This window comes from Arachis hypogaea, chromosome 16 (assembly GCF_003086295.3).
Source record: "Arachis hypogaea cultivar Tifrunner chromosome 16, arahy.Tifrunner.gnm2.J5K5, whole genome shotgun sequence".
Lineage (NCBI taxonomy): Eukaryota > Viridiplantae > Streptophyta > Magnoliopsida > Fabales > Fabaceae > Arachis > Arachis hypogaea.
Genome location: NC_092051.1, coordinates 150,410,047 through 150,437,392, shown reverse-complemented (window position 1 = coordinate 150,437,392; position 27,346 = coordinate 150,410,047). Strand labels below are relative to the sequence as shown.

At 29.8% G+C, this 27,346-nt stretch overlaps 1 protein-coding gene, 1 long non-coding RNA gene and 1 pseudogene across 2 annotated transcripts; 1 reads left to right on the top strand and 2 right to left on the bottom strand.

Annotated features, from left to right (window-relative positions):
- Positions 1-14: 14 nt before the first annotated feature.
- Positions 15-3,220, bottom strand: LOC140180420 (glycosyltransferase BC10-like; annotated as a pseudogene).
- Positions 3,221-5,460: 2,240 nt separating this feature from the next.
- LOC140172967 (uncharacterized) lies at positions 5,461-6,661 on the bottom strand. Its single transcript, XM_072220804.1, has 3 exons — positions 6,638-6,661; positions 6,195-6,362; positions 5,461-5,583 (listed from the first exon to the last, which is right to left on the bottom strand). The coding sequence occupies exons 1-3, from the start codon at positions 6,659-6,661 to the stop codon at positions 5,461-5,463; spliced, it is 315 nt and encodes a 104-aa protein (XP_072076905.1).
- A 13,169-nt stretch (positions 6,662-19,830) lies between these two features.
- LOC140179876 (uncharacterized) lies at positions 19,831-21,607 on the top strand. Its single transcript, XR_011873709.1, has 3 exons — positions 19,831-19,942; positions 20,054-20,150; positions 21,293-21,607. It is a non-coding gene; the product is annotated as an uncharacterized lncRNA (long non-coding RNA).
- The last annotated feature ends 5,739 nt before the right edge of the window (positions 21,608-27,346 follow it).

Below are 27,346 nucleotides of genomic sequence, written 5' to 3'. Positions count from 1 at the left end.
AATTCACAAACAAATTATGAAGATCAAGATTCAATCATTATGTAAATTTTTAAGGACAATGGCTAATCATATACTTTGTACATCAAAAAATGTCTAAAATGGTGAACAAGAAACCCACCAATCACCATAGCCATATGATTTACTAAGCTATAAGCTAAGATTCAAAAGACTTTATATTATTGTTATTATTATTCTACATGTATATCTTTCCTATAGTTTCAATTGAAAGTGAAAAATAGCAAGTGTTAGAAGCCTAAGACCCTTGAATCCATATCCAACAAAGGTTTCAAAGAACTAGGAGAAAATTTTCTTGCAAAAAGAACACAAACTGTGGAGTTCCTTTCATGTATTTGCAATGATGACGACTGCGAATTCTAACGATAAACTCTTCTCTGATGTCTGATTTTCCAAAACTAGCCGGGTGCGCGCCACCCCGGGACCAGTCCACCCAGGTTAAGCTCCGATTAGCCAATGCTTTCCCTGCTTCAATGCTCAGCATGGTTGGAAAATAATGCTCATCAACATAACAAGCTGGTCTACAATACTTTTCGAAAATCGGATAATATCTTGTGTCTTCAACAATGCTGGTGGCAATCTTTCGATTCACTTCAAACCATTGAGAGCCTTTACGCCACTGTGTTATGTTCACAAGAGGGGCCATTTCATTCCGGTAGCGTCCCCTTCCATAAGGTCCAGGATCATCAAACACACTCATGAAGCTGTGCTTGGATTCCATGATATAATTGTAGACGAAACTGAAATTGTAGAGAGGAATGCATGATTCGGATAGAAGAACAAACTGCTCATTGTAGATGTCAAGCAATGCATTGGCAAGTAGTCTTCTTTCGGCGTCGCACATGCTCATCCTTCCCCACTCAGCAACCTGCAGGAGAAAAGAGAAATTCATGTATTTTCAATATTCGAACGAATTTAAGCACGAAAGCAACACAGGAATAACCTCAACTCTGAAATGCAGCCAAGTCTCCAGTTTATCAGGCATAATCATTTCTTTTGTAAGGGTGTGTTTGGCCGAAGGTAAAGAAGGGGCGAAAACTTTTCATGGATGATTCGATTGTGTAGAACAACTAAAATTACACATAAAGCTCGTCCATGAAAATTTCAATCCAATTTTTTCCTCCTGGCCAAACATACACTAAGAATGATCCTTATAATATGGCTGAGCACAAATTATGTAAATTCACAAAACCTTAATCTATGGTTAAAAACCTTAGGAAAACTGATTGATGCAACCACTTCCTAAAGAGAGCACAAATCATGATTACCAATTTGCTAAACTAATCCATAGTTTGTAATCTTAGATTCAGGGGAACATTTATCCATAATATGATCAAATACAGAAACCCTTCAACCTTGTTGGAGAGACAAAGAACCAACCTTGTACTTTTGACTAAAGGTTTGCGTCGTTTAGACGGCTGATCTATAATGGTATTAGAATTTTTATAGCTTCGATTGGAGTATGATCATAAACTAGATTTTAGCATATGATCAAGTAAGCTTAGATAATGTCCATGTTTCGAGCCCAAAGTACTACAGAACCAATCTTGTTCTTATTATCTTATACATAGCAACTTAAACTCTAAAACCATTTGTCCTTAAAAACTCCTCATTAAGAATATGCATCAGAAGAATCTAACAAATGTCTATCTTAATCATGGCAACAAATATCTCTTATAAGAACTACGAAAGGAAACAGAGAATAAGTAATTGCAGATTATGGACGCACCTCCCCTCGAACTCATCAAGACTAATCACTAATAATTTTGAAGAAGAAAAAAATTGCTGCATTTTCATCAAGAAACTGCTGATTTTTTGTTACTCAACTCTGTTGCACCTAAATCTACAACATAGCAAAAACGAAAAGCAAAACAGTACTAACACCAGAAGCCAGGATTATGAAAACACAAAATTCTCTTCAAGCATGTAATTGATGAACAAACAATCTAAACAACTAAACTGGTATCAATTAAGGATTACGGAATAAATTAAGTAATCCACAAATGAAATTTAAATCAACAAACTATGTGTACCATAAGAGGATCAATATCAGCATACCTTGCTAGGGATTTGCCTGTTATAAAAAACAGAAGAACGACTGAACTGAGGCTGAAACGATGGCAGCGAATGGACATATATCGAATAAAGCCTCTCATTTCCTTTGAAAAACCTCTCCCAAAGAGGTGCTAATGGCAATGGTCCCTTGGTAAGGAACATAAATGCAACCTTAGGAACCCTTTTAAAAGGGTAATCCTTGATCCTAGAACCAAATGAAGCTCTCCAAAGCAATTCTTTGTCACTCATATTGTGGATTGGATTTGAATTAGGCCGAATCCAATCTTCCAAGTCTAACAACCTATCCTGTTCCCCACGACATGGCTGAAAACTAGATTTCATCACTGATGTTGTGACAACACTCTCAATCCCAAAATGCTTAAGTGTGTATATGCTAATAACTGAGAAAACAGCACAGATTGTAACAAACAAAATAAGCACCCTCAACAACGTTATAGGTAACCCTTTTACTTGGTTTGTTGTTCTCTCTTTCCCTTCTTCAAGAACCATAGCCCTAGATTCCATCTTTCCCAATAGGCAAAACAAAATCACTAAAAATCTAACATTTCAATTACAAAACTCTTCTTCTCTTGTAATGAAGTCAACTCTGAACACAGCATCATCACTGAATATAAATAAAGGCATCAAAATGAAGGGGAGAAAAAAAATCTATGATATGGTTGTTATTTTCAAAGCTTGAATTGAAAGGTTATGGCACAACAATAAAACCGCTATAGATCTATCTAATAGGGAGTACCAATACCATAGACTGCGCCAAAAATCAAGCCTTAACATGTGATGTTGTGAAGAGTGAAGATCATCAATATGGGCACATGGGTAGTTATAAAAACATGAACTTTATCAATGATTGAAGCCAAAATTGGGGATTTTTACTATTTTATTACTGATTATATAATTGGGATCAAACAGAATTAAAGGGGTTATGCAGAAAACTAGAAACTGAAATTAAAAAGGACTTTGAAATAAGAAGAAGCAGTAGTGGCGCGAGTAACTAACAATGATGTAAAGCAATCTATGCATATCTGATATCTATGATGAATGGCATTTGTGTTTGGTACGCACACAAACAGAGTCAAAGGTTGTTGGGTATGAAGCATGAAGAGGAGTGTGTTATTTTGGAGTTTGGCACAAATGAATGAAATGTGTCACGTTGTTATTTGTCAAACCCAAATGGCCAACCTTCATTAAAGTCAGACACTGTACTTTTCACATTCCATTTTTCATCTTAGATGCTGCCGTATAATGTGGGATTCTTAGAGCATGAAAATTCCTAGAAATTTTAAATGCTTATTATATTTATTGAATTAAATCCCTTTGAGGCTTTGAATGTGAATTAATTCTAGAAGGATGCTAATTCGAACGGTCTTAAAAGACGAGATAATAAAATAAAATAAAATAGGAGTATAAATTGGTTTAACCCTTTCGATTAGGCTAAGTCGATAGTCTGACCACCATTTAAATTAAATATTTAGTTGTAAAATGGTTGTTACAATTTCGAAACATATATATACTTCTTTTAATGCTAAAATTACTAATTATATTATTCTAGCTATACCTTTTAATTAGTTGTAATTTCACATATTGTTAGCATTTTGTCGCTGAATGATAATACTACATATGATAAAAATGTGTTAAGAAACGTACTCATTATTAAATAAGTTAGCATAATATACCTCTTGTTTTTGAAAAGTTAGGAGATTAATTGAATTAGTGATTGATAGATTAGCCAGAACCAACGAAAAAGTTAGCACGGGTTAGGGGAAACTTAATTTGTCCAAAGTGAGTCTTCAAGTAATATCATAACTCTATGAATCAAATTAGTTTTCATAAAAAGTGAAATTCTTAATGGCTTAATGCAAAATACACCAACTTTTCCTTATTTAAGTGTGAATAGTGTTCTTTATTTTACCAAGGCAAAGACAAACATGCTTGACTGCAGAAGCTGCCGTGGCCCATGGCAACAATTCCATTATTGTTGGCTGCTGTCTATGTCAATTCTTCTTTCCCCCAGTTTGGAGTGGGGTGTGGGGACGCTATAATACACAAGGGTTTGGCTCCGGATATTATTACGAAGAAAAAATATAAGTAACTAACAACATTTTTGAACTATGTGAATTAATATGATTAAAAAAAATAAATTAATTTTAAATTTAATTAATAGCATTAAATTAGAACATAGTATATTTTTATTTGATTGGTAATTGTTCATATTGTTCAAAATGTTCATTGTTTACCTAGCACAAAAACATATAGAATTTAATTTTTTTAATGCATTTATTATATATATTTGGTGAAAAAAATAGATAATATATTTAATATATATAACTTAAAATATATGTTAGCAAAACTCTAAATCAAATCGATTTTGGCAGTTTACTAATCATTTTTTTAATTAAAAAAACTAGAGATGTATTATTCACAACTAATATTAGTTTAACCTAAAACCACAAGAAACATTTAAATAAAGAATGCAGCATCTTACTACAAAAACACAAGTGAATAATTATATTGAGCGCGTTATTTCACTTAAAATAAAAAAGACTTCTACCAAAAAACATGAGAGCGTTAAAACCTAGAAATCAAACAGAGTTAAATTTATTTTAATTTTTATTATCGTTTTAATATCATCAAATTAATTAGTATTTTTCACTCTACCGTCATCTTATTCTTCTGGATTTTTTGAAATGATATATCACAGTCAGACTTATCCTCCAAAGTGAATATCAATTAAAAATGTTAAAAGCATTGAAATTGATTTGTTAATATTTTCAAAATTTATTCCAGCAATATAAAGCTATAAAAAAAAGATGTGGAGTATTAGAAACAGGAAAAAGGGAAAGTGGGAGATAATGGAAAAATTCAGAATAGAATACCTAGTTTGTGAATATTAGAAGATAGCAAGACAATAATGAGATCTTCAGATGGAAATATAGAATAAGCATACAATACACTTGGGAGCCATTCAAAGATTTTTATTCATGAAAACAGAAAACGCACCACATTTGATTTCTGTGTGTCAAAATGGGAGTGGAAAACATGCAGATACTTTGAATTATCAACCACCACAGGGGTTATGGCATAAGAGGTGTCTCAGAGGTTCTCATCATTTAGAAGGTAATTCAGATTAGACAAAGACATCAATCAACATAACGCAACTTACCAAATATGAAATAAAATGTGCTTCACATCGATCACTTGGAAATAGGAAGCTGTTTCTCCCCCCTCCAAATACATCATGGTTAACATGTATAGTTTTAAGGTTCTCACGAATACAGTGCCTAATTACAACCTAAGGTGAGCTTAAAAGGTAAAACATGGAACGGTCGATTTTATGTACCCGGAAATGAGCAAACAGCAAACTAGTTTACTCTACTTCACCACCTCAAAAGTGGAGCGAAGATTGGATATCGTGACAGGGCACTCTCCTTTCTCATCATAATCGGCGAAGTCTCCATTTGACAAGTCAATATTTTCAAATCTGGTTCCCTCCAGCTACAAAGGTACAACTTGCATTATTCGGAAAATACAAAATAGGCACAAACGTGGAAAATTTATGTTGTCAAAAAATATGAAGCATGTCAAAAGTCAAAACCTCAAGTAAACAATGAAAATCAGATGAAGGATTACAGAATTTGCTGATAATCTCAACAATCATGAAATCAGAAATAACATATCCAAAATGATTTGGAAGAGAAAACAAGATGACAAAGCCAATACCTAAGGAAGTGAAGATAGATATTTCCGCATCAGGGGAAAATGATCAACTAGTACAACTTTGCATGAAAGGGGGTCTGGCTCTCACTATAAATTTATTTTGAACCTAATCATTATTGCTTATAATTATTACTTTTGTTTCAGCACAAAAATTAATATTCATGCAAGTTTTGAGTTCTTAAGTAATTTTCAAGCATAAGGGATAACGTATATCTAGTTTTCAACAGTAAACATAAACCCTGATAATGTTCACTTTTACCACCTTAGAGAAAAGCTGTATGAGCTAATTGCAGTATTTAGTTGATATATCAGCAACACTGAACTATAATAGGAAATCACACATAGTATACCACACTTAGAAAACAATGAGCAACAATAAGGAGACTCACCGACTCAGCTTTCCATCCATCAGCAAATACAAAATCCACCGGCTCATATCCCCTACAGTCAAACAACATCAATGGAGCATACTTCCCTGACTGACTTTGTGAATGAGTAAGAGGTTGGCCTCTTCCTTCAATCATTGCCACTGTACCATCCCTGCCACAGAATTTGCACTGCATGCCAAGTAAAAGTTAGAGGTGCTAAATGAAATAGAATTCCACTCAGAATTTGCACTGCATGCCAAGTAAAAATACCAGAGCTACATATCATTTGTTCTACAGTGGTGCACTCATTCAAATCAATCTTATTGAAATGAATTCAATGGAGACTATAGCCATCAAAAATCAACAGCAAAGTTTGTCTGACTAGATGACATCAGTGCTAGTCAAATCTTGTCGATATTAAAACCATTACGATCAGAGTGATACAACATTTTTGAGTCAAGTACCATGCCAACTCCATAAGAATTCATAATTTGTTAGTTCATTACTGCCCTTATTTATATTGCTAATTACTAACTAAATAAATAAATCCCTAACAACCCTTAATTGGCCTAAAACTACTGGGCTAATGGGCTCTGGCCTTCTAGTCAAAGTTCCCCCTCTATCTCTAGCTATTAAGACTATTGTCTATCCTGTAAACCTCCTTAATGGGGCCTCTCACATGTCTTCTACACATTTAATCAAACAGAAAGCATGAATAAAATTATACGGTAAATAGGGGCAAACTGTATTAGCTCATTTAATGGAAGATTACAACCAAAGTAATTGCTGGGTAGCACAGGTTACAAATTTGGTCATGCAAAAATAACAAGAGTTGATCTATTTTGTTGAATTGAATCATCTAAAAACACAGTTAACAAAAATAAAGAGCTGAAGAGTGATTAATTGTACCTTCCGAACGTAATTGAGGATCCTAGGGCAAGGAAAAATTCTGGGATAAGGCTAAATGAAACAAAATTCCTCTCAGTCTTAACTCTTAAACTAAAAACGAGCTTATATATATATATATATACTTCGAAGTTGTCAAGTCAATAAACACGAAAATTCCAGTACTCATCGAGTCTACAACCACATGCAAGAAACTATTTAGATAGATAACTTCAGAGACACCAGAGTTGCATATTCTTCGTGTTCCAGAGCGCAGCATAACTTCACAGTTCAAAAATACCAGAGCTACATATCATTTGTTCTCCAGTGGTGCACTCATTCAAATCAATCTTATTGAAATGAATTCAATGGAGACTATAGTCATAAAAAATCAACAGCAAAGTTTTGTTCTACTAGATGACATCAGTGCTAGTCAAATCTTGTCGATATTAAAACCATTACGATCAGAGTGATACAACATTTTTGAGTCAAGTACCATGCCAACTCCATAGGAATTCATAGAATTCATAATTTGTTAGTTCACTGATGCCCTTATTTATATTGCTAATTAGTAACTAAATAAATAAATCCCCAACAACCCTTAATTGGCCTAAAACTACTGGGCTAATGGGCTCTGGCCTTCTAGTCACAGTTCCCCCTCTATCTCTAGCTATTAAGACTATCATCTATCCGGTAACCCTCCTTAATGGGGCCTCTCACATGTCTTCTACCCATTTAATCAAACAGAATGCATGAATAAAATTATACGGTAAATAGGGGCAAACTGTATTAGCTCATTTAATAGGATTGGGCTTTTCATAGTAAGGAAACTGTTCTTTCAAAGGTTGAGTGTTGTAGAGATCTGATGGTTGTAATAATGTGAATTTATTATTAGTAGTAATTGAAGGGTTCTTAGAAGGTAATGATGATGATGATGATACTTTTACAACCTGTGACATTGTCATAGGTCTTAATGATAATGATTTTGCTGGTACAGGGATAATAGGTAATTTTGTTTCTTTTACTTGGTCAAAAGGTTGACCATAATCTTCACTGGAGGCTGGTTTTTGCTCCATTCTTTCCCTGCAAAAATTCTCTAGTAAGAAAGTCAGGGAGTGAATTTAGTTCTCCTTTTATATGTTCAATAGTAAAATCGAAGCATGATAAAATAGCTTGCCATCTTGCGAATATTTGTTTTGAAACCAAATTTTTTACATCATTTTCTAAAACATTTGGGGCTGCTTTACAATCAGTTCTTATTAAGAAGGTTTTATTAAATAAATCTTCTTGAAATTTTGAAACACATAATACTATGGCAAGTATTTCTTTTTTAACTGTGGGGTAGTTCTTTTGAGCTTGGTTCCAAATTCCTGAATGATATTTTACTATTTGTTCTTTTGAGCTATTAGGAGGTATTTGTTTAAGAATTCCTCCATATCCTAATTCTGATGCATCTGTTTCTACAATTAGTTTGGCCGAGGGGTCTAGTATACTTATGCAAGGTATTTCTTTTACTGCATTTTTTATTTTTATTATTATAGAAGTCATTTCTTTTGTCCATGGAGGTGGGTTTTTTCTTAACCTCTTATAAAGAGGTTCGCACGTAACTCTTATACCAGGTAGGAATTCTGCTACATAATTTAAACATCCCAAAAATCTTTGTAATTGTTTTTTGTCAGTTATTTCATTTGGAAACTTATCTGCAAATTCAATAGCTCTTTTAATAGGTACTATGGTTCCTTGATAAATTTCATATCCTAAGAACCTTACTTTAGTTGTAAAAATTTTCATTTTCTTTTCTGATAAAACTAATCCCTGCTCTTTTATAATTTCTATAAATTTTTCTAGATGATATATATGCTGCTTTATTCTTTTTGAGTATACTAATACGTCATCAAGATATACTATAGTAAATTCTATATGTGGGTAAAATATATTATTAACTTTAAGAGATACCAGATTCCAAAATTTTAGTGACTCATTAATAGGAATATTAGAAAGTAACTGTCATGATGGACCAGTTTTCTTTAATTGTTACCCAAATTATGCTATGAATTTAAAAAATGAATACACCTGGCAAGCATTAAAATTACAAGTAAGATCTGATGAGACAATTATAAATGAGAAATATGATCCATTCGAAATAATCTATAGAATATATTATAAGATTACTAAGGTTAATTATGACTTTAAAGCATTAAGACAATCTTCAAAAGAAGAAACGATAATTATGCATGCAAACCTAAAGAGATCTAATATACAAACCCCTAGAAGGTTAAGACATGAAGAATTAAAAAGCAGAATGCCTGAAGAATGGGTAATACCTGATGGTATTGAAGAACCACAAATACAAAATACGAGGATAAGAGAAATAATAAGAGAAGGTCCTGATATTAGAATCAGGATGAATAGATCCCACTCATTAAGAATTCCTGATAATGTTGAAACTATTAGCCATAGAAATTCTATAGATAATTCATCAATAGGAAATATCGATGATATCGTAGGAATTGACAACAGAAGGCCACATATTGCCACTGCTGTATATAAATCACCGTCATAATTTGATCCAAGAGAATCACAAGTTTTATCAGTAATTATAAAGGAAGAGCCATTTGAGATTGATAAAGAATGGATAAGACAAGATTTTAATGCTGATTATAATAAACCACTAAGAGATTGGTATTTTACCAACCATTCAGAAAATGAAGTTATTAGACTAAGAGAACTATTTTATGATTTTATGAAAGAAAATAGAATTAGCTTATACTTCTTTGACTGGTACGTTAATTATTACTCCAAACCCGATAAGAAATTATGTCCTTTAACAAAACCAACTGTTGTTTGGAAAACAAGCTCAGGATCAGTAATAGAATCCGAATACCCTCCTAAAGAAACTATTAAAATACCAATTGGAAAAGACTTAGAAGTTGAAGCAACACCTTATAAAGATAGTAATGCAGAAGAAAACATAGAGAAAAGAGATATTAAGAAACTACATCAACAATTAAACTTTACTAATACCATGTTAGATATAATGAAAAATCAATTAGGAAGAATGGAAAATATGGAAAAAGTTATTAAGGTAGAAAAACCCATAGAAAAACCTATATATAAATTACAAAGTTTAGATAATATTAGCTTAAAATCTAAAGTAGAAACAGAAGTTGAAGAACTAAAAGAAAAACTTAGAAGTATTAGTCTAGGAAAATTAACAATTAATACATTACAAAAGGAAGAAGAATTAAAATTAAATAAAATATCTTATAAAAGAGATTATCCTAAAACCAGAAATTATTATCCTAGACCATCACCAGTAGATGTAGGCCTAGAAGAGCGAACACAATTAGTACAAAATAGTTTTTCAGGCTCAGACTTAGTAGAATGGAATATAGATGGATTAAGTGAACAAGCCATTTTAGATCAAATGTGTAATATGACTATGGCTGCAACTGCCTATAAGATGAGAAAAGCCTCTGATAAAGAAGCAGCAATTATGATAACTCAAGGATTTACAGGACAATTAAAGGGTTGGTGGGATAATTTTCTCAGTATCCAAGAAAAAGAATTAATTATTAATAGTATTAAACAAGAAGATCAGTCATCAGACGCTACATCCACATTAATATACACTATTATTAAAAATTTTGTAGGAGATCCCAGTATTTTTAAAGATAGGATACATACTCAATTAATGAATTTAAGATGTCCAACCATGTCTGATTATAGATGGTATAAAGATGTTTTTATGTCAAAAGTTATGATAAGAGATGATGCACATGCGCCTTTCTGGAAAGAAAGATTCGTAGCAGCCTTACCAAAATTATTCTCTGAAAAAGTATTACAAAAACTACAAACACAGTTTGGGACCCAGATTCCCTATAATTCATTAACTTTTGGACAATTGCATAATATAATAGTACAAACAGGTATAGAAGTATGCACAGATACCAAGATACAACAGAAAATAAAACAAGAAAGTATCACGGGTAAAAGAGAGCTTGGCACTTTTTGTTATCAATATGGAATAACTCCTGAAAAAGCACCTAGTGGGCAGCATAAAGTTAAAAAGAAAAAATTTTATAAAAAACCTAAATATAATATAGACAAACCCCTTTATTATGAACAGAAATATCATAAAAAATTCTATAGGACTCCTAAAGGAAAACCTAAATTTCCTAATAAGAAAAAACAAGTAACATGTTGGAAGTGTAAAAAACAAGGACATTATGCTAATAAATGTACGACAGAACAAAAAATAAATAAAATAGAAAATAAAGAAATTAAACATGCTTTAACAGCCATACTAATCAATTCAGAATCAGAAGAAGAATCAAGTTATGAGGATTCTTCTGAAACTGAAGATTATTTTATACAACAATTAGACTTTATGTCAGAAGAAGAGAGCTCAGGAGGAAATAGTGGGAAAGAGGAACAGGATAATAATAATTGTTTAGGAATAGGATTATGTAACTGTAGAAACTGTGAAAAAACTGTAAATGTTTTAACTAAAGAACAAACTTCTACACTAGTCAAAATAATTGACAAGTTAGAAGATACACCATTAAGGGATGAGTTTATAAGACAATTAGCTGAATTAGTTAAAAAAGAAGAAGAAAGTAAGCAAGAAATAAGACCAATAGAAATAAAAGAAATTTATAATCGTTTTAAAAATCTACAAGAAGAAGTTTCCCTTAATTCTCTCAAAGAAGAGATAAAAAAGTTAAAAAGAGAAGTTTCAGAATTAAAACAACAAAACATTAATATGGACTACAGATTACTAAAAATAGAAGGAGAAAACATAATAAAAATCCAAGAACAATCTTTGCAAAATAATGAAGGGACTAGTAATATAACAATCCCCGAGAATTATATTAACCTAGGTACAGAAAATTATATAAATATATTAACATTATTAGTAAGTCAAAAATAGTTCACTACGATAACTTTAATAGTAGGAGAAGAAAAATTTGATTTAATAGCTATGGTAGATTCAGGAGCTGATGTTAATTGTATACAAGAAGGATTAATACCCACAAAATATTATGAGAAAACTACAGAAAGAGTCTTAATGGCAGAAAATGACAAAATGACTATAGACTATAAGTTATCCAAAGCAAAAATTTGTAAAAATAGGGTATGCTTCGCCACTACATTCTTTTTAGCAAGGAATATATCTCATCAAGTTATATTAGGAAATCCTTTTACTTTATTATTATATCCCTTTAATGTCAACATCGACGGAATAACTTGTACAAGAATCCCTAATCATCCTGTCCATTTTGAATTTCTCACAAGACCAAAACAGCATGAACTCAATATGTTACAACACCTATCTACACAGGTTAGTGTAATGGAAACAGAAGTAAAACAAATTAATTGTTTGAGTCTAGAGAAAATTTTACAACACTTACCACGTCAAGTTAATATCATAGAAAGAAAGACAAGACAAATTAACTACTTAAACCAAGAAGTTACACATAAAAGAATAGAAGAACAATTACAAACTCCAGAAATACAAGATAAAATAAAAGCAATTGAAGAAAAAATTAAAAAAGAATTATGTAGTTTAAATCCCACAGCTTTTCAACATAGAAAATTACATGAAATATCTTTACCATATGAAGATGGGTTTAATGAAAAAGATATACCAACAAAGGCAAAACCGATACATATGAACAAAGAGTATCTAGAATATTGTAAAAAAGAAATACAAGAATATCTAGATAAAGGACTAATAAGGCCTTCAAAATCACCCTGGAGCTGTACAGGCTTCTATGTGATGAAAGCATCTGAAATAGAAAGAGGTGCTCCAAGATTAGTTATCAATTATAAACCTCTAAACAAGGTATTAAAATGGATTAGGTATCCTTTACCAAATAAAAGTGATTTAATTAAAAGATTAAATAAAGCAAATATCTTTTCAAAATTTGATTTAAAATCAGGATATTATCAAATTGCAGTAAAAGAGGAAGATAGATATAAAACAGCCTTTGTAGTACCTTTTGGACATTATGAATGGAATGTAATGCCTCAAGGATTAAAAAATGCTCCAAGCGAGTTTCAAGAAATAATGAATAATATATTTTACCCACATATAGAATTTATTATAGTATATCTTGATGACGTATTAGTATACTCAAAAAGAATAAAGCAGCATATATATCATCTAGAAAAATTTATAGAAATTATAAAAGAGCAGGGATTAGTTTTATCAGAAAAGAAAATGAAAATTTTTACAACTAAAGTAAGGTTCTTAGGATATGAAATTTATCAAGGAACCATAGTACCTATTAAAAGAGCTATTGAATTTGCAGATAAGTTTCCAAATGAAATAACTGACAAAAAACAATTACAAAGATTTTTGGGATGTTTAAATTATGTAGCAGAATTCCTACCTGGTATAAGAGTTACGTGCGAACCTCTTTATAAGAGGTTAAGAAAAAACCCACCTCCATGGACAAAAGAAATGACTTCTATAATAATAAAAATAAAAAATGCAGTAAAAGAAATACCTTGCATAAGTATACTAGACCCCTCGGCCAAACTAATTGTAGAAACAGATGCATCAGAATTAGGATACGGAGGAATTCTTAAACAAATACCTCCTAATAGCTCAAAAGAACAAATAGTAAAATATCATTCAGGAATTTGGAACCAAGCTCAAAAGAACTACCCCACAGTTAAAAAAGAAATACTTGCCATAGTATTATGTGTTTCAAAATTTCAAGAAGATTTATTTAATAAAACTTCTTAATAAGAACTGATTGTAAAGCAGCCCCAAATGTTTTAGAAAATGATGTAAAAAATTTGGTTTCAAAACAAATATTCGCAAGATGGCAAGCTATTTTATCATGCTTCGATTTTACTATTGAACATATAAAAGGAGAACTAAATTCACTCCCTGACTTTCTTACTAGAGAATTTTTGCAGGGAAAGAATGGAGCAAAAACCAGCCTCCAGTGAAGATTATGGTCAACCTTTTGACCAAGTAAAAGAAACAAAATTACCTATTATCCTTGTACCAGCAAAACCATTATCATTAAGACCTATGACAATGTCACAGGTTGTAAAAGCATCATCATCATCATCATTACCTTCTAAGAGCCCTTCAATTACTACTAATAATAAATTCACATTATTACAACCATCAGATCTCTACAACACTCAACCTTTGAAAGAACAGTTTCCTTACTATGAAAAGCCCAATCCTATTAAAATATTAACCATTGAAAAAGAGTGGTTCAAAAAAGACAGAAAAACTCTATACAAGACTATTTTCCCAAACACTTTCCATTACATTCCTATTAACCCACAAAAAACCCAGAAATTCTATGAGTTCATATTAGTAGACACTGGATCTATTGAATTAACACATTATAGAGACTCCAATACCAAACAACCTATTTATTCAAAAATAAAAATCATGAAAATATTATCTCTAAAAGAATGGGAATTACCCCCATATCAGTCTAAAAACTTCTCTTTGAAGTTTGAACCTCAAAACTATACCTATTATGATTACCAAGAAGCATGGAACCATATTTTATTCCTATCACCAAGTCCCCATTCTTGGTTCATATGGTTCAGGAAGGGGATATCATTACAATTTCCCAAATGGTTCCAATCATGGTTCCAGAATTTTGGACCAATAGAAGCCTTCTTCCCGAAAGAAGCCAGTATGGCGTATGAATACTTCAAAAGCAAGTCATCATTTCTACAAGAATACAAATTCATTTCATTTATAGCAGCTATGGGAATAAGCTGGATTATGACTTGGGAATATGATTCAGCAGCATATGAGGAATGTGCAAGCATACAATATTTAGTAAGAATAATAAAAATTAAGTGGTGGAACAAATATGATATAAATCTGCTAAGTAAAAGAGCTATTGATCAATGGTTAACAACATCACAAAAGCGTCCGGCAATAACAGCTTCAAGCACCAACAATGAGCAAATAGCATATAAAAAAGAGACCCAATTCTTAGCACAGAAGCGACAAATTATGGCAGCACTAGCAGCAGCAACCTCAGAAGAAGATATCCAGAGCTCCCTGCAAGCAATACAAACAGTACCTCTTGGAGAAGACGAAGAGGTGCAATCCAGCCCAGCTCATTATTATCAAGACTCTCAAGACCCATTTGAGATGTAAAAAGTATTATATATGCAATAAATGTAAAAGCCCAATCATAAAGAAAAATGATCTTTGTAAGCTCAAAAAAAAAAAGAGAGTAAAAAGTAAAAAGTAAAAAAGTAAAAGTAAAAAGTAAAAGCAAACAGTGAATGTCGGCAAACAGTAAAAGCAAACAGTGAATGTCGGCAAACAGTAAAAGCAAACAGTACTGTCGGCAAACAGTACTCAAATAGTCATCATTTGGGGTCTATAAATACCAAAGGCCTCACTCATTCAGGGATATCAAAAACTTGAATACTCAAGAAATCTCTCTACTCTTATATCTTCTTACTTTATAAATTCTCCCAGTATTTGTAATCATCTTCAAGAAGTGTATCAACTCTGCAAGCAATAAAAGTACAAGTTCATCTTTGTAAGCTTACTATCTTTCTTTTATTTATTTTCTTAGCTATTATTCTTATACCATGAAAGAGTTTTATAAAAGGCTTAGATCTTTAAAATTAGTTAGAAGAAATATGAAAACAAGAGTAATAGCAATAGATAGAAAAATAAGAGAACTAATAACTGAATCTTCGGAATTAAAAGTAGAAATAAAAAAGATGGACAAGAAAATAATCAGAACTAAAAAGCTTCTACAACAAATTAAAACCAGAAAATCAGTAAAAACCGCTAGACAAACTATTAAGAATAAACGCATTCATTATGTTAGAAGAATGCATTACTTACATGTACAAAGCATGAGACAACTTTTAGAGATAGAATCAAGAATACATATTTTTAATGTTCAAAGAATTGATGGTAATCCCCAACCTTTACAAGAAACAAATCAACCTATAATAGACCAACCTTTACAAGAAACAAATCAACCTATAATAGCCCTATATATATATATATATATATATATATATATATATATATATATATATAATTTGGTATGTCCAAGCATGCAACTCTACTTTAACTCATTGAGGACTACATTAGAAGATGATATAGTATTTAATTACGTACAGAATAGTATGTAACAAAGACAAAGTATTAATGATCTTCATATTTTTGTTCTAATAATTTTCTATGTTATTTTCTTTTTCATAAAATGTATTCATATCTTGGGTGCATGTTAGCTAGCAGATAGTTTTTTAGATATAACAAAATACAATTAATTTATATCTGAAATATAATTATTATATTACATCAAGGAGAGAGAACAATAAAATTATATTTTAAAATTAATTATCTTATTTAAATTATAATTAAGAATTCGTTTTATATACCCTGGTAGTATATAGTGTATAATATAAAGTAAAAATATTTAACTTAATCACAATTTTTACGATAATTATATGTTTAACTTGATCTTAAATAAGTTTCAAATTAAAGAATTAAGATATTTTATTTTCTCAAGTATTACATTTTTTTACAACTTAATATAAAAAATAAAAAATAAAGGAATATTGGTTTGATTGCTATATCAAAATAAAACCATTTAAAAAATTTATACTATTTTTTATATCAAAATAAAAGTTTACATCAAAATAAAACTATTTATAAAGGAGACCATTGTGCTACTATCATAGGATTTTTTTTATATATATTTTACCACTCTATTTTTATTATTAAATTTGTATTTAACATTATGTGTGGTATGAAATATAAGTTTTAATTCTATTTTCTTCGCATGTGATTTTATTTTTATATGATTTGTTAATTTTTTTTTTTTTTTGGATAGTACAACAAGTTCTAGATCTCATTACAAGAAAAGAAAATTCTAGTAGGAGTAGCAAATAAAAAATAGCAATAAAACATACATGACTAACATTTTATATTTATTTTTTATTTGTACCTACCATATCATACATAATAAAATACTAAATACTAATTATACAATAATTTTTTTTGATATTGTCATCAAAATTATTGTAAATTAAAATTTTATTAAAAGGTATTTATTATTATTATTATTTATAGATAATTTTTCTATACATAAACCGATACTGAGTTAGTTGCCCTATTATATATAAGGATCAAAATAAATATATATATAAAAAATAAAACACTATCGTTGATATGCTATGATATTTGTTTTTTATATTGACTGCCTATTACAAACTGTACACAAACCTAATATTAATTATAGGAAATCTCACTCCCAAAAGCACAAAATCCAATTTTTTTTATCAATTTTTGAAGTGAAAAAATGTGGTTTTTTTTTTGTTTCACTATTGTTTTAGAAAAATTAAAAGTAACTCAGAAAAATTAAAATTCTAAAAGAAGATATTGACAAAGAGAGTGAGACAGAGAGCACTTAAAAAGAGAGAATTTAATAAAAAATCGAACAGATATAATAATAGAATTCTTTGCTATGGCTACGTCATTCTGTCGCTATAATGACATAACTGTTGTAAAAAATTTTCTTATTGTCTACTCAATCTTTTGGTGAATTCTCTCTCTTCAAACTCTTTCTCTTATTCTCTTTATCATTATCTTCTTGGAAAATTATAGCGTACAGAGGTAATGTTATACAAATTTGAAGAGATTTTGTGTTGTTAAAAGTTGTCATGACAAGTGGTGTGTTGATAGTTGTAGAGGAGCAGCTCGACAGAGGTGTTTCAGGCGTTGTGGGCCTGGGAGTTCTTGGAGCCGTGCTAAGTGGTCATAACTCATAAGGAGGGAAGCCCGTAACGGGCCTTGGATGTGGGTTTCGTAACCGTTATTGTATAGGAAATGGACTATGGAGAAAATAAGTTGGACCAAGTATGTATACATTGTTAGTGGGTTTAAGGAGTTAGAGTTTCACGTGCCCAAAAAAAAAGGAATGAGAGTTTCAGGATTGTTAGAACAGGAAAAAAAATGTCAAGAATAGTAAGATTGGGTTTGATTTAAATGTCTTCTCCTTCTTGTGATTTTTGCAACAAAAACTTATGTAGACTTAATTAGATACAAATAATAATGAGCATGTAAAAAAATAAAGAATAAAATAGCATAAATTAAGTATATTTAAAAATTAATACATTTTATACCTAAAAAAATCAACACATTGTTGCTGGATGTGATAAAATGAAGATGAAATTTTACATAGTCATGGATAAATGTTATTATTTTTGTTTATTTTGTAAATCGTATTTAATTCGAAGGCAGTATGAAAAAATGATAAACCGAGAACTTGTTATGACTATGACTAATTTTGATATATGAAAAATTATCCTTTTAGATTTTATATTTACGAAATTAAGCTATATTTTTATTAATTTTGTAAATTTATTAATGTTTATTTTTGTTATATCTTATGTTAGGTAATGTTTGACTTTTTATGTTATTCTTCGTTAAAATACAAGTTTTATTATATTTAGAAATTAAGGTATTATTTATAAATTTAGATTCTCTAAATTTTGAATTTTCATTCTAGAAGGTAAAGTGTGATCTCTCACCTTTGAATAATTTCTCTCTCATATTTTCTCTTAGTCCCTACTTATGAAATAAATAATGAAAGATTACACTTTATACTTTACACTTTAAAGTAAATTTCAAAATTTAGAGGATCTAAATCCATCATTTATTATTGTATTACCACATAAGATTTTTATGTATGTTGTAATTTTTCTAAATTTGAAAAGTATTTTTAGCTGTCTCTATTCGGTGAAGACTTACTGACGTTACTCTCTAATTAATATTATGAGTTTCATTAATAATCTCTGTTATTATGGTTATAATTGGACTCCAAAATATATCTCGTTGACATCAAAAAAAGGGTTCCTACAATGACTGCTTCTTGTGTGTCGTGCTATGGGTTTCTCGTTAATTCGACCAGTGCGTGAAACCTGCGAAGAAGACAACGACGCTCAAGTCAGGGTCAAACTTCAGAATGCTTGATATCTAAAGACACGGTGTTTTTTTTTTTTTTGTCATTGTATTGAAACATGTGATGCCCCTCTATAGCTCGCAAGGGGCTGTATTTATTGTCATGTTGCGGTAATCAACTTAGAAGCGTAATCTGAGAGTGATGGTGCTTCTATAATGGTGTGAAACGTATAATGACCCTCAATTTTAAAAATATAAATATAAATAAGTTATAATTTATTTTATAAAATTAGAATCTCCTTATTTAAAAAAAATATATTATTCAATTATCAGAAAACGAACTAATAATTTTAATTTAATTAAATTCATATTATTATTATTATTATTATTATTATTATTATTATTATTATTATTAATATTATTATTATCTTCTGACTTTCCTATTTTGATTACCTATGCTTTCGTTTATATATATATATATATATATATAATATACCTTATTATTATTCACTAAAGTTCATTCCTGTATTATTATTATTATTATTCACTATTTAACCTAATACTTTAATCATTATATATATATATATATATATATATATATATATATATATATATATCCACTAAAATTTATCATTATCGATATGTATACGTATACATATAATATTAAGCTTTGTAATATAATATTATGCTATTATAATTCATTCTTAGCTTCCTTCTATATAAGTATAATTTATTATTACAATTCCCTTTCATAAAGTGTATATATAATATAAAGGAAGCTAAGGCGGCGTACTAATCATACATATATATATATATATATATCATTAACGTATGCGAGAGGAAAAGAACAGAAAGAAAACGGAGAGAGAAGACCAAGAGAGAACATAATTCTTCTGAACCTCCGGCTTTGATTTTTTTTGTAATCCGTAACTCCAATCAAAAATCTAATCCGGTAAGAGTATTCGTAACCTCTTCTTCTACACGTTGGCACCATTTTTGATTAGTGGAAGTTGACAGTGACATAGTTCATCTTTTCTTTGGGTTTGGCCAACGGGAATTTTAGGAGGCATAGACGATTCTGGACGTTTTCTTCTTCGATAGCTCGGTCAGAAAGCTTCTCCAGAGTTTTGAATATTTTGATTCAAAACTCAGGCTAGAAGGTATGGTTTTGGTTTCTCGTAGTTAACATTTAATGTCACGTGAAAACTCAGGCTAGAAGACCTTAAGATAGGAATGGACTGAATGTATAATTGATGGATTGTGTATATGGAATAGAATGTGTGGTTCAGCTGTTGTTAATAATTTGCTGTTGAAGTTGGTCGGTTTGGAAAAAGATTTAATATTGGTATTTGTTTGATTATGAAATAATTTGTTACTGGAAATGATCTGAGTGACTGATGGGTGTTTGGTTTGATAGTTGGGACCCTTGAAGGGTGGCAGAAATTTCAGTTTTAGAGGAGATATTGCCAAAATTTCTTTAAGAATTGGAGTTTGATTTGAGGTAATATTTTAAAAGGGAAAGAGATTATTATGTGGCTTGTATATTTGAGACTATTTGTTGACCCTCTGTCGCAAGATGTGACCGGGCACTTTAACTCCCCGGATTCCCCCATGGGCATGCATATAAATATGAATATTGAATATTATTGAGCTTGGAGTTTAACTCCATGGAATACTATACTATTGAGCTTGGAGTGTGACTCCATGGAATATTATATTTGAGCTTGGAGTTTGACTCCATGGAATATTATTGAGCTTGGGGATGCGCGCACAGAGGGACCGTCCAATGGTTAACTACCAGGACTTGTCGGGTTGGCTGTATAACCGACAGATGAGACTCATCAGCCATAGGACAGGCATACATCATATGCATTTGTTTGCTTTGTTTGGGTGTGCATTGCTTTAGTTTGCTTAACTGTTAAATTCTGCTTATCTGCTACTTGTTCTACTTGCTGTAAATGCTTCTCTATCTGCGTTTTCTTTGCTTGAATTGTATGTGTATGTTTTTTTGGAAATTCCTCTTGACGAAGGTGTGAGGAGAGAGGATTATCCCACCAATGATTCGGAGGATTAGAGGAGACAGAACGTGAATTATTAGGTTAAAGTTAGATTCAGAATTAGAATACCTTAGATAGCTTACCTAACTTTTGGTTTAGTTTATTTTCCTTAAGAACGATTCTGAGTGTCGAAGTTTTAGGATTGCCTCTGGCTTTCCCGAGACCTTTTATATTAACTATGCGGGCACCTTTACCATACTGAGAACCTCCGGTTCTCATCCCATACTATGTTGTTGTTTTTTCAGATGCAGGTCGAGAGACACCTCGTTGAGCATTTGGGTATCCTCTTTACGAGCGAAGAACTGTCTTTTGGACTGTCATATTTTGTTTTAGGCTATGTATATATGTTTATAGAATCTCCGCATGTATATTTTGTGTTTTGTCCCTCCTAGAGGTCGACTTGGAGATACAGGGGTTTATTTTGTGGTTTGAGTTTTATTTTGGGTTGTATATAAACATAATTATATACTCTGGTCGGCCTTAGCTTCGCAGGTCGAGTCTGGAGCTTGCTATCTGAGTTTTGGAACTCTGATATGTATATATATGTGTTCAGTTATCTTTCGATTTTACCTGTCCGTTTTACGAATATCCATGCGAGTGTGTCACGATTTTCTATTTATCAATTTGTTTAGCTTGTTCTTCAAGGCTCCTAAATATGATTTCACCCAACTATATCTATGTAGATATCATTTTCTTTTAGAGGTCGTAATACCTTGCCACCTCTGCTTTACGACTTAAGCGTAAGGCCCTGTGTGGTAGGGTGTTACAAAACGGCTGTTTGTTTAAACTAATTGGAAAATAGTTGCTCAGAGGTTGAGAAGCTAGTAGACAACCTTTGAATCAATATCCATATTCGTCACTCGATTGATGGATCTTCCGCTCTCTAGCCATCACGTTCTTCACCCAAGATAGCGTTTACTGTGTATAAACTGAGTAGGAACTGCTGCATTAACAATAACAGCATAATTCATGCAGTATCGCCAAAAAGGGAAAGTGTAAAGATATGTTGAATTGAATAGTGTATAATTGCAGCTTAGATGTGTTGTGTCAGTGTCATAGTTGTCAAAATCGAAAAAGTGTTTGAACCAGTCAGACCTATGGTTTATTGGTTTATTGATCCGACAGATGAGTAACTAGTTGAACTGGCAGAACCGGTCCTACGTAAATTTAGAATATAAAATAGTCTAAAGCGTAAATTTAAAAATTAAAAAATATATATGTTCACTAATATTTTAAAAATAATCAAGTGATAACAAATTATAATTAATAAGTTATAATCTAGTTATTATTAAATAAGTATATAAAATTCTAGTATTTTTTTTATAATAACGATTGCTTAGTTTTATTTTTATATTAAAGTAAATATTTTTTTGTTTTAATGACTTATTAATTAGTTTATATTATTTATTACATCGTATATGTTATATGTGTTTATCGAAAAATAATATTAATAAATATCGTATAATCATATAAAAATAAGTATATTGTAAATAATAAAAATATTTAATATTTTTTATTTATAAGCATGTTTAATTATATTTAGATTAATAAATATAAATAATAAAAAATATAATTAATTACGACTATACTAAGTTGTTTGTTTTTTGTAAAATATACAATGTATAATTGTTTTACCACTACGAATGTTCTAAGTTTGAACTACAACCACATAAATAAATTTTTCTTTACAACATATATTAGTCCCTAATCTTTTTTTTTTGTTTTCTCTAAGTTCTTGACATTGTATAATATTATAATCATTTTAAAATAATAATTAGTTCTTGACCTTTCATCTTTCATAAAATAAAAGATAAATTAATCTTTAATCATTTTTAAACAAGTTATAAATTAATTATTTATTTTTCTAAAAAATAGCCTTATTAAAAAATTACCACCATAATTGCTTTTGTTAAACAATAATTTATTCAAAAAAATTATTCAATTCTAATTTTGTAGAGTCGGTTTGTGCGTAGGGTGTCCCCCACTCTTGTCCCGGAGCGCTAAGGGGCTAGAGTTTTTGAAACTAGGGTCGTAGGAATAGCACACTAACTTCATCTTGCAATACTAATCAAATTTTGCGATTAAAAGTATAGACGCAATTAATTCGCAACACGTATCCTCCGAGAATCGGGAAGTATATCCTCTTTTCTTAGAGATCTAAAGATCGCATGTGAGGCAATGAGCTCTATCAAGATCATCAATTCAATTCGCAACAGATTGCATATAGGAAATGGAGGAGGTGGTGACGTGAATGAGGGTGTGTTGACATAAGAGCCTAGCAAAAAAAAATCTCTACGGAGTCTTCGCGTCGACCCATTTTGTTTCTTGTAGGTACATGATATTAATCTTTCTCCTTGTCATGATATCCATCACCTCCATAGATTTTCTTGTTAGAGCGCCTATATTCCATGTCCAAAATCTCAACTTTTTGTCATTTCGACCTTTACCTTTACCTGTTTCTTTGTGAAATAACTTATTTATCCTCATCCGTTCACGAAAACGCGGTTACTCATTTAACATTACACCCGAACACCGATGCAGCGGCTCTTACTCATTTGACACTGTACTTGAGCCATACAGCGCGTTGCTTCTAGACAATGACTTAGCTTTAGCACAATAACGTCTTTGATTTATGTCATGAAGATTCGACTAAGTTTTTATGTTGGTTATCGAAGGCCTAACACAACCCTCCTCCTTTATCCGGACTTAGAATCGGCTATGTACTGCAAGTATAACATAGGTAGAGTTAAATTTATAATTTTAAAAATAAAAATATTAATTTCTTTAAAATAATAAAAAGTGACCAAACAGACATGATAGGGTCAGTTGAGTTGAGCTGCTAGTTTTAACGTGAAAATAACTTGCTTAAATTTAAAATATCAATATTAAATTATTAAGTGAAGATTTATAAACAATATTTTTTTATGTTAAATAACATTTAGGAACAGCTATTTTAGCACATAACAATTATATAGTGTTGAATTAATTGTTTCTAATAAAATAGCGGTGATTGTATTTATATTTGTAATATGATGAAATTATTGATAAATGAAATATATCTATTGGATAATTTATTTATTTTTTTTCCAAAAAAATAGAAACAATATAGACAAAGGTCATACTATATAATATATTGAAATGATGTAAATAAATGCTTGCTAAATAAGTCTTTACTGTTTACCGAAAAAAATAATTAGCAACTAATAACTATAAAAACAAAATCAAATTCTCACAAAAGGTTATTTTCCAAACAAAATATTAAACATTAAATAAAAAACATAACTATGTTCCACAAAAATATTATTTTCTAATTTAATGGCCAATGTCCAATTGCTATACTCAGTGTAATGTTTTTGAGTTCGTTTTTTTACTCTTGTGTCTCGTATTCATATAAAACAATGGTCCAACAGTCCATCATTAAGAACGGAACTTGGTTAATTCTGTTCGAAATGTTGGCTCAGCTTCAAAACACCCAAACCACATTTGGAAGAAGTTTTTTTGCAAGGATTCGACTATGGTGCTGAAACAAAAGTTTTTCAGCATCTGTTGAAAAGAGTTGGCATTAGAAAAAAAGAACACGTATCGTTGTTATTTTATAGGAGGAGACAAGTTCTGAGACAAAGCAGTCAGAGCAGAAATTTTTATAAATTGATTACCTTGTGAGGTCTGATAATATTATAGGATTAACGAATTATTAATTTGGATTATATTTTTTGGTTATTGTTGTTTTGGGCATGGGCTTATGTTTTATTTTTTGGCGAATATGAATTAAAAAGATGTATGCTTAGTTTTTGGTGAATAAATTATTCTTTCAAGGTCGAAAGTAAAAACCAAAATATCATAGAGAAATAACATAATAATAATAATAACAACAACAACAAATAATACATTTAAAATGATTGAATTTCATTGTCCCCAAATTTTTTCTAACCCGCGATAATCCAAATTAAAACCATGAATTTTTTATTTAAATTAATAAAATATATTATTTATTGAAATTTCTAACATAAATAAAAAATATAAAATTATCATTTTAAATTGATGGTACACATTTTGGATATACTGTTTCAAATTTTATAAATTACAGGTACTATATATTCAGTTATATTTAAAAAAAATAAAAAAATAAGTATAGAGTGTTTAAGATATATTCTGCAAAAAATTAAGGTCAGTGTATCAAAAATATATACAATAATACGAGTATATTTATTTATATTAGTTTTGCACATATTTTAGATGCATTTAAAATTTTAAATTATTAATTTTTTAATTTAAAAATTTTATACCGTTATTTTTTTTAAATCAAATATATAAATATAATTAATCATATAAAAATTGATAATATTATTGTTTAATTTGGTATGCATAATTTTCTAAATAAAATATTCTACGTAAGTAAAGTTAAATTATATCTAAAAATTTAAAAAAAAAATTGCTAGTATTTAATGAGTTCTTCACTATTCTTTTAAATTTTGAATGACTCATTAATTATTTATAAATGTTCTTCAATTTTTTTTATAAAAAAAATTAAAATCATCAAATTACAAAATACTAGCAAAAATAAATTTTTTTTTAAATTTCTAGATATAATTTAACTTTACTTACCTAGGATATTTTATTTAAAAACTCATGCATACCAAATTAAACAACAATATTATCAACTTTCATATGATTAATTATGTTTATATATTTGATTAAAAAAAATAGCGGTATAATATAAAATTTTTAAACTAAAAGATTAATAATTTAAAATGTTAAATGCATTTAAAATATGTGCAAAACTAATACAAATAAATATATTCATCTTATTGTATATATTTTGGGTACACTGATCTTAATTTTTTGTAGAATATATCTCAAAATTCAATACCTATTTTTTTTATATTTTTTTAAATATGACTGGGTACAGTACCCTATAATTTATAAAATTCGAGACAGTATACTTAAAATGTGTACTATCAATTTAAAATGATAATTTTATTTATATTAGGTATTTTAATAAATAGTATATTTTATTAATTTAAATAAAAATTCATGATTTTAATTCAGATTATGGCGGATTGAAAAAAATTTAGGAATAATGGACTTCAATCATTTTAAATGTATTATTGTTGTTGTTGTTTTGGTTTTTACTTTCGACTTTAAAAGAATAATTTATTCACCAAAAACTAAGCATACACCTTTTCAATTCACATCCGCCAAAAAAATAAAATACAAACCCAAGCCCAAAATAATAATAACCAAAAAAAATAATCCAAATTAACAATTTCTTAATGCTATAATATTATCAGACCTCACACGCTAATTAATCTGTAAAAATTTCTGCTCTTGCTGCTTTGTCTTAAAATTTGCCCCCTCTTATAAAAACAACAACCACACGCATTTTTCTTTTCTAATGGCCATTTCCTTTCAGCATTCAGCAATAAATCATTTAGAAAAAATTAAATTAAATTAAATTAACATCAGCAGCACTACCAGCACACCGCACGTCAGTGTTCACAATTTGATATTTTTCAACATGAAATCAAATTCTTTTTTCTACTTTCTTTTTCCTCAATTTTTCTTACCTTATTTTGCAGATGGATTTCAGACATAGTTTCAGATGAATCAGTTTTCCAACGACAGAATTTCACCAAAGACACTACCTAAGTGGAACTTTTCATTGCTCCCAAATTCCCAAAAACCAAAATCACATTCAAGCCATTAACCAAACCACCCTCGAAGTTAAAAAACACATCATATGCATACAAAAACTCAGAAAACTCACCGAAATTATCTTCAATATCTTTCAATTATGCTAAGATTAGTATTGAACTTATAGTTTACTTAAAGAATTATGCTACAACTAAGAATAAGATATAATAACGTAAATATACATTAAAAATTCTAATTTTTTTATTTTAATTTGAAAAATTTCTTTTCGTATTCGTGATTTTTATCTAATTCTTTTTATTTCTTGATATATGCAATATTATATTATATACCTGCATATATACTCGATTATTATTATTATTATCAAAGGGATTTAATTTTTTTTATACCAAAAATAAAAAAATTCGAATCTGCAACCTCTTAAGTGAGAATGAAAAGATTATACTATTTGAGTTATAACTCGTTGAATTGAAAGAATTTAATTTACAAGTTTCACATCATATCCAAATTATTCATCTATTAAAAAAAATATGGATTGAAACCTGGAATAAATATATAATAGGTGTCAAACTTTTTCCTATTTTCTGCCGTTGTTTCACATGTATTTAATATTTATTAGATGCAGAAATCTTTTATGATTACGAGTT

Bases quoted from the DNA above. Each gene is read 5' to 3' on its own strand.
- LOC140172967 (XM_072220804.1), bottom strand. From the start codon at position 6,661: ATGAATTCTTATGGAGTTGGCATG. The intron at 6,363-6,637 runs GTACTTGACTCA...CTTGGCATGCAG, and splicing joins ATTCTTATGGAGTTGGCATG to TGCAAATTCTGTGGCAGGGA. The intron at 5,584-6,194 runs GTGAGTCTCCTT...GTACCTTTGTAG, and splicing joins ATGGATGGAAAGCTGAGTCG to CTGGAGGGAACCAGATTTGA.